Genomic DNA, 12,392 nt, shown 5'->3' with positions numbered 1-12,392 from the left:
GTGTTAAGGGCTCCATGGGAGCAATTTTTGCTGTGATGAAACTGAACAGAAGTCTCTGTGGAGTTCATTACAGGGGAGGAAGCCAGCACCCACCCCCACTGCTGCCTGGCCAAAAGGGATTTGGAAGACCCAGAAGGATGGATTTAGTTGGGTGGGTGGAGAAGAGGGAACCTACAGAATGGAGTGAGGGTGTGGTGGGAGTACTCGGGTGGTGGGGGAGTTACCCATGGGACACACAGAGGAACGAGACCATAAACACAGTTAATGACCTCAAACACACTAACGGCTAAGCAGAAATTAGCAGAAAAGCACGAGTGAAGTGAAGAAACTCACTTCTGGAAGAAATGACAGAATGTTTTCAGGAAAAAGAAGCTGTGCTGTAAAGGTGAAGTTTGTAAAATCAGTTACTGCTGTCTGTTGATTAAAGGTAGGAATTTATAGCATTATTTAAAGCAGAAACTTGAACTGCTGAGTCAATCCACTACCACACAGCAATGAGAAGCTACTAGAAACTAGCACAGAGCTGATGTAATCGCACCAGTCACATCAACCTGCATTTCTGGCAATTAAAATTTGAGATGAGTTCGTCAAACCTCTGGAACTGAGGCATGAAGCCAATGCAAGAATTAAAAACTGCAGTTCACGCTGCAGCCGCTAGGGGCTGCCTTAAAAAAGCGAGTCATTTTAATTGAAATAGGACTTAAACTATGCATAATTATGGACATGATTGCTTTGAATGACAGAAGAGAGCTGTATCACAGCACAAGTATCCTGCTGCTGTCACTGCTCACTTGAGAAACCTACAGGTGGTGTCAGGGAAGCTTTGTCTATAATGTTTTATTGTCAATGGCTAAATGGCGCAAACTGTGACTTCTAGTGCACAGTCTTCTGAAGTTAAATGAGGTCTCATCCCTTTTGCCAAATAAAGATCATACAGGTCAGTTGTTTTTTGTAATTTCTATGAGCACTAACACCTGTTGCTCCAAAGTTTATGTTAAATGTGTATTAAATTCTCTGCCTGGGCTGTGCCACCTCTGCTTTCTTTCAGGCCACATTAACTTATTAGCCCATCTAGTATTAATATGCAAAGGTATGGTCCAGGATTAGCTGATCAGCATGCTAACGTTCATTTTTCGGAAGAAATCTGCACCTTAGAGCAGAGGGAATTTCCTTTTAATATGTTTATTAAAACGCTGATTCAAAACAAAATGATTCCGAGCTGATTCAAAACAGGTAAAAATACAGCCTACGTGTATAGTACTCCCAAGCAGCAACCTCTGGGGCTCAGACTTGAAGTCAATGCAGAAGTGTTAGAACTTGCAGTTCACACCGCAGCCACTGGGGGCTGGCTCCAAATTGAGTCAATCCCCATAGACTCCCATGTTAAAGTTGCCAACCTCACAGCAGAAATAAATATTTACAGCCTGGTTCAAACAATGATTCTGGTCTCTATTGATAACCTCCATTTAGTGTCAACTGTAATTATACTCAGACTCAAAATTACACATAATTATGGGCATAACTGCTTTGAGTGACAGGTGGTTGCCGTATCACAGTGCAAACCTCCTGCTATTGCCACTGCCCATCCACCTCAGATCTACTCATGCTCCCACTCTTTGTCCATATTTGGGTTTGGAGGACTGTGATGCTGCCAACATGTCGACGGTCAGAGCATCCTGGAGCCTCCCACCGAGCCCCAAAAAAGTGCTTCAAAAACAAACGGGTGCTGTAGCTCTCAGCGTAAGTTCAGTCATGCACCTATTATCTCTATCCTCTTCCCTCTTCACCATCCCCACACTCTCTTTCACTGCACTGCACTCCCTCTAGTGACCTCCCACATAGTCAGGTGTTTAATAGATGGCACCTCCCTCACCAATCAGCTGTCGATCCGTCCCTCTCCTGCCCAATCATAACGTAGCAAGAAATTTAAAAGCCTCTGTCTCTTCTCCAGCTGTCTCCTGATCGAATCCGGCAACCCTCCTCCACCCCAAGCACCTCCTGATCCATGCAGTTCAAGGTCTCCCCTCTCCTGCTCTCCTGCTTCTACACCAACACCAGGTCTAGACCCGGGGGGGGGGGGTTCTGATCAGCGGCCTCTCCGCTCGACCTTTCCCCCCTTTCGGACGTGGTCCTCTCAACGGGGTCTAGGACGCCAATGCACATTTACAATTATTGTATTAATAAATTCTTTCTCGTTCAGTTTGCTGAGTCTCTCATGATTGAAATGTCACAGAAGCTTCATCTATAGATTTTACTGAAAATGGTTACTCCTTGTGTGGTGCACATATTAGTGTTTAAGGAACTAACACTAAGATGTTTAGATATAGGACTTTTATATCAACTTCCTTTCTTCAGATATCACAACTGGCCTAACACCTCCACTCACTTCTGCAACCCTCTGCCCCGACTCCTCAGTTAAAAAAACATATCAACTGATAATGTAGCCTCAATTGGAAATGTTATAAGCTACAGTAGTGGCATATTTAGCACAACTCTAGAAATATTAGCATCATAACACGTAAGCAAGTTAGTGTGTTAGGGCAGTTTAGCATTTCTGCCTGAATGTGACCTTCTAACCTGCAGCCACACGTCCTCCTCCAAACCCCTCAAAACAGGTCACTAACACTTGCTGTGTTTTTCTAATGTAATTTAACTGTGTCCTCCAGTCACATTAACCCTGCCTCCACAGTGTAAGTACAGGCTTACATATGTGTGTGTGTGTGCGTGTATGTATATATAAATATAAAATAAAACACAATAAAATAATTGGATTGTGGAGTTTACTGTTTGTTGTTGCAGTTAATGTTAATGCACCTGAATGACGATCACTGATGAGAAAAGGCCTGACAGGGCTAGAAACTGTCCCTCCATTTTTGATGCTGGCTAAATAACCAGAAGTTAATGTTGCAGCATCATCACACAAGCAGTGTGCTGCGTGCATACTGTTAAAGATGTGTGGTTCACCACATTAACTGTGTGAAGCTGATAAAATCCTTCCTTTAAGTACAGATTAGGGTCTAGATAAGGTAGATGCTACAGGCCAGCAGCCATTTTAGCAGTAACTAAAAATACAATCTCTTGTGTGAGCATCTGTTACTTACACAGTACTGTGTGTGTGTTTGTACACAAACTCAGTCAGGTCAGATGTGGTGGATGTGTGGTCTCTGGTCCAGGGTCATCAGTTCGGCCAAACGTGAGTGAGCATGAGCATTTTACTGAGAGATTGTGATAAGACTGAGGTGTTTTGTTGAGTATTATTTTTAATTGTATTATGCAGTGAAAATGATATAACATTATCTTTTATTATATCAATTTCCATTGAGTAGTTTTTTATTTAATGTTGCTTGATTGCATGAAATAAAACTACTTTTGTCTGAGCCTAAATTATTTCAACAAAAATAAAATTGTCTTCATAACACACATTCCCTGAATCTTTCTATCAAATATTTCACAGTATTTCTCTTCAGTCGCCTATTACAAAAGTTACATTTTTAAAAAAATAATACAGTTGATAAAGGTCTTGACTCGATGAGCATGTTTTTATATAATGCCAACACTCTGCATGTAAAATAGTTTGCCTTATCATCACATTAATATCTAACAATGGTCTATTCTTAATTATGTCATATTATTTGTTACGGCATTGTAAATAATTTTAAGTTGTAGAAGAGGATTTTTAACTTCAGGATCCTAACTTTAGCCACAGACATTCACTTTACAACCCAACAATGCTGAGCAAAATAAACCATGCTTCATCTAAAGTCTCCACATACACCTTAAAAAGAAAATCTGCAGTTTAGGAGAGACCTCCTGTTTGTGTCGTTAAACTCTAAGAAAGAGGACATTAAATATATAATTTAAAACTCACAGGAAGTCTGTGTTCTGTCTTGGAGTGCAAATATCTACTCGTGGTCTCCTCTCACACGTACATACGCACTTCAGCTCCCAGAGATGGCGGGTCTCCGTGCTGTCAGGGTCCTGTTGATCTGGGCAGGAATCACTGGTTTGACCCACTGTGAGTATATGTTTAATATTTTGTTTAGTTACATTTAGTTACATTTTGTGTGTTTTTTTGTGAGGTGTTGATGCTATATAAACAATATTACATACACTTTTTTACACTTTTTTTTGTCTTTCAAAACAAACTCATAAAGTATCTTTTAAAAGAAAATTCTGTCCTAAAATAACATAAAAATTCAGGAAAGACCTCCACTCACTCAGCCCAACATCACAGTGACAAACCAGTGGTTGGGATTTATTGAATGTATTGAGGGTGTCATTCAAATAAATTAGGACAACCTGCTGAGTTTTTTCTAATTTAAATGTTTCCTCCAGACATGTCTCCTGCATCTGCACAGTGCGAGTACATGTTTATCTAACCAACACTTTTATTAATTCAATAAAATCAATGTGTCCAGTGTTTTAACATTGATTTAGAAATCAAGTAGTTAATATTTATGGAGCAAAGCATGGAGAGGTGTAGACATCTACCAGTTACATCAAGGAAACTTTGAGTAAGCTTTTAGTTTAAGCTTATTTACAGTTTTTCACCTGCCTGGATTTTACATGAATGTTTATTAATGTTTAGAATTTATTAGGTTTTATTTTTATTCTACTCTTACTACTTTAAAGGTATTTTATATTTCTAACCTGTTTTTTGAGTATACATGGAGCTCTGGGAATGCAAGCAATTTCCCCCTGGGATCAATAAAGTATTTCTGATTCTGATTCTTACCTCCACTCACCACCATCCTGTCGTGTCTCCAAACATCACAACCACCACAGCAACACCTACCACCATTTGCTCAAGCATGGCAGCTACTACTACCATGCCCTCAGACAACACAACTGGCCTCGAACCTCCACTCACCTCTCCAACCCCCACCTTAAACCCCTCATCTGAGGAAGTTAATTCTACTGGTAATGTATTCAGTGTTATGAGTTACATTAGTGATAATAACTCCTGAGGTAAGACTGTTAGCCTCAAAGCACTCAGCACAACACCACAGCGATCACCACAGGTTAGATTTTTTTTATTGTATTATGATGGTGTCATTCAAATGAAAAAGACCATAGATCATAGATCATCATTACTTGCTGTGTTTTTCTAATATAATTTAAATGTTTCCTCCAGCCACACCATCTGCATCTGCACAGTGTGAGTACATGTTTACCTAACTAACAGTTTATTAATTCATGTAATCAATGTGTCCAGTATTTGAACAGAAATCAAGTAGTTAATATTAAGATAATCATATGATTCTGTGCAGGTTTTTATACTGTTACTCCCATCAAGTTCGGCTTCAACATTGAGATAAACTCCACTGGTTACTACTCCCTAAGTGTTGCTGAAAAAGGCAGAGCAGAGATAGAAACATCCATCACTGACTTCTTCAATCAGAACTCCACTCATAACTTCACACACCTGAAGCCCTGTACTGACTATGAGCTTAATGTGACTCTTACTGACAATGGAAAAACCTGTGTGAACACTGGAAATGAAACCAAAACAACTGGACTGAGTGAGTACAAATAATTATTACTGTTGTGTTATTTGGATTTTTGTAACAAACAGAGAAACATTTGTGGATCACTTGTGTATTTCAGGTGAGGAGGACATTAAAAGAGTCACCTGCATCCCTGGATATGTTTGTTACCAATGTGGTTGGGACCTCAGCTCTTCAGTGTCAACACCAACTACAGCTCAGAGATGTTCAAATGATACATTGTGCATCAAACCTGGTTACAACAACATCTGTTCATCTCTTACTACAACCTTCACTGCAGAGAACTGTAGCAAGTCTTTTAGCTTCACCAAAGACATCTCTGTTGGTGTGTACTGAAGGGACTACTTTTATTTTAAACTGATGTTTCAGACTGAAATTAATCAGGTTATATGACTGTTCTTTTTTCACAGATTTCTTAAATCCAAGTGAAATACATCATCATGTTCATCCTGGACTTCCTACAAATATAACATCAGAGCTTCCTCCAAACTGTAAAACTCTCACCATTGATTACACCTGTTCAGGTAAGTGCAAAGAATCAAAACAAGAACATGTAAATGTCTTTTTCTAAGATATTCACTGCAGTAAAATGCTGATGAAAATCAATGTCAGGTCAAACTGCTGTGATCTGAATGGAAAGCTTTGTTTTCTGCTCTCTGTGATTCTGTTCTGAAAACAGTTATTTCTATGAATGTGTCCACATTTCACAAATATAAAAGTCAAACTTTTCCTGAGGTTCAAATTCTCTTATTGAAGAAATCACATCCTGCTTGTGTCTCCTCAGAAAATGGAAACGACTTCAAGAGCCTGTCTGATCTGGAGCCCTTCACAGACTATAACTGTACTGGTCTGATCAAAGACAACAACAAGACCATTAATAAGACTACAACTGTCCCAGTCAGGATTAACTGTGGTATGTTGACATTTAAACTTGTATCATCAGAGAGTTTGGAGTGAAGCTCAACAACAGGTACTGGATTCATTGTTACTGATGTCGACTGTGTTTCAACAGACTTTACAATAACCAACATGGATAAAACTGTAACTGATAGATCAGCTGAGCTGAGCTGGAAAACAACCAGTGTGAACTGTCAAGAAGTCCTCCCCAAACTTCAGAAGCTTTCTTATGACTGCAGGTGTTCTGAACCCAAGGGACAGAGTAAGTGAAGTTTGAACTGTTTCTACTTGTTTCATTTTAGGAGTATTACAGATGAACTTGATGCAGTTTATATGAGAAGCTGTTTGTTTATTATATTTTATTAATAGAAAGTAGCTATGACTGTAAATGAAAACATTTGGTTTATTGTTAAAATATGACAGAACAAACAGTTAAAGGAGTTTAATTACATTTTGTGTGCATTTCATCATTTAAAGTATTTTTAGATTGTTATTAAATCAGACAACACAACACAGCTGATGAAAATTATGTCTCAGTTACAGTCAAACGAACTTTTAATGGAGGAACATGTGAAATTACTGGACTGATGCCACACACTCATTACACCTGTGAAGTACAGCCCACCTACAAAAACAACCCAGTTCCACATGGATACGAAGTGAAACTGAAAACCGAACCTGGCAGTAAGTGTTCATCATGATCTATATGTATAATATATATAATATTTCCAATCTGTCTAAAATGTAATTATCTAATAACTATAAACACATGTTGCTGCATGTATCTGGCTCGTTGTCCTTTCTGTCTAGTTTTTCTGGATCCTCAGTGAAGCACAGTGCTCAGAGTCACAGAAACCTTCAGCTTCATGTTCTAACAGCAGCTCTTAGTCTTTGTGTAATTCTCTGTGTGAAAATGTGTGAGGTGTTATAGAGTCATTGTACACTTGATTCAATTATCATGATCTGAATTTAAACAATGAAAACAATAATTATTTTTTATTTTTAACAGTCAACATGTGTTCATGTGAATGTGTCATGTTTCTCTTACAGTCCCTGATCAAGTTCCTAAAGTAACAGTGACTGTTCCAGAGCATAATGTGATAAATGTAAGCTGTGAGCACCTACCGGTACTTGGTTTTCGTGGACCTCAGCAGAAATATTTCATACGTCTCAATGACGGTGATAAAACACCACTGGACAAATGTGAGTTTGAATTCAGAGATCTGAGCTACTCTACGACCTACACTGTGAAGGTTAGTGTACTATTTGTGTTTATAATTCAATATTTAACAGTATAACAGTTCATGATAAATTGATTTTTATTTTCAGGTGTCTGCTTTCAATGGAGCGTTAGAGAGCAAGCCTGTGGTAAAAGAGGTTTCCACTCTCTGTATGTTCTATTCAAATTATCATGACATATAAAAAAATGTTCATTACACAGCTCTGTTTCTTAACATTTAATCTTAACCACTTTATATTTACAGACAACGACAAAGCTCTTATTGGTTGTCTGGTCTTCCTCATCATCATCATCCTGTCTGTGGTGCCAGTCGTGGTCTACAAACGCTACAAGAGGAAGCACACAAAGTCCCCAAAGTAAAGACTGAAAACTCTGCTGCACAAGTTTCACTGTGACACTGAACTCTTTTCATATGAATATAATTCTTCAAAGCTAACCTCCATGTTCTTACAGAGCTGTGACTGAAGATATGATGATAGTATCAACAGCAAGTGAGTAAACTTTACATTTACAGCAATGATCATCCTCTGCAAAGACCTGTTAGGTCTTAATATTTTATCATCAGTTGGGTTATCATAGTATAAGCTCCAGATAAAATAATATAAATAAAAACAATGAGAAAGGTTTAGTTCCTATGAAAACAGCCCAGAATCATTAATAAAATCAGATAAATGTATTTTGTGTTTGCTGTTGCAGTTTATGTTAATGCACCTAGATGGCGTCGTTATGATCGTTGATGAAGAAAGGCCTGATGGACCTACAGACCAAACCACCACTTACTCTTCTTTATTAGGTTTTGTTGTATATCTAGTTAATCTTTCTTACATTTAAGTACTGTGTCATTTAAGGGCTTTAGCACAATGTTCAGTTTAATTACTTTGCTGTGTTTATGTTCTTATATCTCCATGTCAGAGACTGTCCTTCTATCTTTGATTCTTTGATGCAGGCTAAATAAGCAGAAGTTAATGTTGCAGCAGCTGCATGAACAAAGGAAGTGAACCCAGTGTTTCTTTCAATGCTGTTAATGATATGTGTGTGTGTGTGTGTGGGGGGGGGGGGGGGGGGTTGGACTCTTTCTGGGACCAGTGCTTGAGTTTTCTGGTTTGGTTGTGCCAATTAAACTGAACCTAAACCTGCCCCGTGTCTGCGGTCTGCTTCTGGGTCCTCTCAAAAACAAAACCTAACAGTTAATTTCCCATCATTTGTCTTTCTGACAGACAGCAGTTACAGTAGTATGTAAAGTGTCACAAACTGATTGTGAAGTACAGCCCAGCTACAACAACTACAACATGGACACAAAGTGTTCCTGAAAGCCAAAGCTGGCAGGAACTGAGCAAGGCATAAATATAAGTAGAAAATAATTCTGTTCTACTATGACAAATGTGACTCATTCGTCTGTTTATCAATTTTTTATTTAATTTATTTACTTTTATATCAGTAGATGTTATAAGAGGGCGGCACGGTGGTGCAGTGGTTAGCTCTGTGCCTGTGTGGGTTTTAACTGGATACTCCAACTTCCTCCCACATTCTTAAAAACGTGCTCATTCGGTTAATTGGTGACTCTAAGGCCCCGTCCACACAGAGACGAAAACGGCCGTATCCGATGAAGCTTTGTATCGTTTCGGCGTTTCGTCCACATGGAGCGTTTCATAGATGCAAAAACGAAATATTTTGAAAATGGGTCCCAGGGTGGACAAGTTTGAGAACGCTCTTTCCATGTCTCCGTGTGGACGCCCAAAACGCTACTTTTCTGAAATGACACAGCTCCACATCCCTCTCAACCCACATGCGCTCACTCCGACCACAACAAACTACTGAACTTGTTTTTGCTTTTACAGCAAAATTTTCTGCCCCTCTGCTAACACAGCAAGCAGCAAGTGGACAACAACTAAGAAGGTTTTAGATCCATGTTAGTCTGTTTACGTCGCACGAGTTTTGTGTCCATGCCCCATGTCTTCTTCTCTGTTTTTGGAGTGCTTCTGTGGTAGTGTTACAGCGCCACTCACACTCACGCCGTTTTTACGGAAAATGTATTGGAAGCTTTGTCTCCTTGTGGATGGGGCCTTAATTGGCCATAGGGGTGAATGGATGTTTTTCTATGTTGCCTTGTGATGGACTGGTGACCTGTCCAGGGTGTACCCCGCCTCTCACCCGTAGACAGCTGGGACAGGCTCCAGCCCCCCATGACCCTGTAGGCCTACTGCAGGACAAAGCGGGTTCAGAAAATAGATGGATTTAAAAAGAAAATCACTCACTCTAAATCATGTCATTATGACTATTAGAGATGAACAATGTCCATCTCATTATCTCTCTATCACTGATGAGGAAAGGCCTGACAGGGCTAGAAACTGTCCCTCCATTTTTGATGCTGGCTAAATAACCAGAAGATAATGTTGCAGCATCTGCAACATTAGCTTGATAAGCAGTGTGCTGCCTGCATACTGTTTATCAGAAAGATGTGTGGTTCACCACATTAACTGAAGCGGATAAAATGCAGCTTCCTTTAAGTACAGGTGAAGGTAGATGCTACAAGCCAGCAGCCATTTTAGCAGTAACTAAAAATACAATCTCTTGTGTGAGCATCTGTTAGTTACACAGTACTGTGTGTGTTTGTACACACACTCAGTCAGGTCAGATGTGGTGGATGTGTGGTCTCTGGTCCAGCGTCATCAGTTCGGCCAAACATGAGTAACCATTAGCAATTTACTGAGAGATTATGATAAGACTGAGGTGTTTTGTTGAGTCTTCGTATCTGTGTTCAAGAGTGCATCCCTTTCATTTCATATCTATACAGATACTACTGAAATCTGAAACTGTATAATCTGTTCAAATAACATTGTTGAATGAGGAGGAAGATGGAAACATTTGTCATGCACTCAAAAATGTTTTTTCTAAAACTAATAATGTTATCATTTTTTTTATTATATCATTCTTCCATTAAGATGTTTTCGGTTCAATGTTGCTTGTTTGCATCAAATAAAATTACTTTTATCTGAGCTCACATTTTTATACACACATTCCCTGAATCTGAATCAAATATTTCACAGTGTTTCCTTTCAGTCGCCTATTACACAAGTTACATTTAAAAAAAAAAATAATACAGTTGATAAAGGTCTTGACTCGATGAGCAACACTCTGCATGTAAAATAGTTTGCCTTATCATCACATTAATATCTAACAATAGTCTATTCTTAATTATGTCATATTATTTGTTACGGCATTGTAAAGAATTTTAAGTTGTAGAAGAGGATTTTTAACTTCAGGATCCTAACTTTAGCCACAGACATTCACTTTACAACCCAACAATGCTGAGCAAAATAAACCATGCTTCATCTAAAGTCTCCACATACACCTTAAAAAGAAATCTGCAGTTTAGGAGAGACCTCCTGTTTGTGTCGTTAAACTCTAAGAAAGAGGACATTAAATATTTGATTACAACTCACAGGAAGTCCGTGTTCTGTCTTGGAGTGCAAATATCTACTCGTGGTCTCCTCTCACACGTACAGACACACTTCAGCTCCCAGAGATGGCGGGTCTCCGTGCTGTCAGGGTCCTGTTGATCTGGGCAGGAATCACTGGTTTGACCCACTGTGAGTATATGTTTAATATTTTGTTTGTTACCTTTATTAGTAAAACTTTTTGTGAGGGCTTGATGCTATATAAACAATATTACATACACTTTTAATTCTTTGTCTTTCAAAACAAACTCATAAAGTATCTTTTAAATCAAATTCTGTCCTAAAATAACATAAATATTCAGGAAAGACCTCCACTCACTCAGCCCAACACCACAGTGACAAACCAGCGGTTGGGATTTATTAAATGTATTATGATGGTGTCATTCAAATGAATAAGAAAAAACTTGTTTTAATACAATTTAAATGTTTCCTCCAGACACATCATCTGCATCTGCACAGTGTGAGTACATGTTTGCCTGATACACTTATTTCAATGTAATCAGTGTGTCCAGTATTTGAACCTTTACTGCAGAGAACTGTAGAAAGTCTTTAAGCTTCATCGAAGACATCTCTGTTGGTGTGTACTGAAGGGTCTACTTTTATTGTAAACTGATGTTTCAGACTGAAATTAATCAGGTTATATGACTGTTCTTTTTTCACAGGTTTCTTAAATCCAAGTGAAATACGTCATCATGTTCATCCTGGACTTCCTACAAATATAACATCAGAGCTTCCTCCAAACTGTAAAACTCTCACCATTGATTACACCTGTTCAGGTAAGTGCAAAGAATCAAAACAAGAACATGTAAATGTCTTTTTCTAAGATATTCACTGCAGTAAAATGCTGATGAAAATCAATGTCAGTTCAAACTGCTGTGATCTGAATGGAAAGCTTTGTTTTCTGCTCTCTGTGATTCTGTTCTGAAAACAGTTCTTTCTATGAATGTGTCCACATTTCACAAACATAAAAGTCAAACTTTTCCTGAGGTTCAATTTCTGTTGAATTGAAGAAATCACATCCTGCTTGTGTCTCCTCAGAAAATGGAAACGACTTCAAGAACCTGTCTGATCTGGAGCCCTTCACAGACTATAACTGTACTGGTCTGATCAAAGACAACAACAAGACCATTAATAAGACTACAACTGTCCCAGTCAGGATTAACTGTGGTATGTTGACATTTAAACTTGTATCATCAGAGAGTTTGGAGTGAAGCTCAACAACAGGTACTCGATTCATTGTTACTGATGTCGACTGTGTTTCAACAGACTTTACAATAACCGACATGAATA

At 38.7% G+C, this 12,392-nt stretch overlaps 1 protein-coding gene across 1 annotated transcript; it reads left to right on the top strand.

The window, feature by feature from the left end:
* Nucleotides 1-4,811: 4,811 nt before the first annotated feature.
* LOC114434626 (receptor-type tyrosine-protein phosphatase C-like) lies at nucleotides 4,812-8,416 on the top strand. The gene is made up of 14 exons (XM_028403945.1): nucleotides 4,812-4,907; nucleotides 4,982-5,021; nucleotides 5,135-5,158; nucleotides 5,271-5,522; nucleotides 5,608-5,832; nucleotides 5,918-6,031; nucleotides 6,292-6,420; nucleotides 6,520-6,666; nucleotides 6,942-7,088; nucleotides 7,455-7,657; nucleotides 7,734-7,794; nucleotides 7,889-8,000; nucleotides 8,098-8,135; nucleotides 8,341-8,416. The coding sequence occupies exons 1-14, from the start codon at nucleotides 4,812-4,814 to the stop codon at nucleotides 8,379-8,381; spliced, it is 1,629 nt and encodes a 542-aa protein (XP_028259746.1). The 3' UTR covers nucleotides 8,382-8,416.
* The last annotated feature ends 3,976 nt before the right edge of the window (nucleotides 8,417-12,392 follow it).

Source organism: Parambassis ranga, chromosome 4 (assembly GCF_900634625.1).
Source record: "Parambassis ranga chromosome 4, fParRan2.1, whole genome shotgun sequence".
Lineage (NCBI taxonomy): Eukaryota > Metazoa > Chordata > Actinopteri > Ambassidae > Parambassis > Parambassis ranga.
Note: the sequence above shows the minus strand (reverse complement) of the source record. Positions and strands in the feature narration are given on the sequence as shown.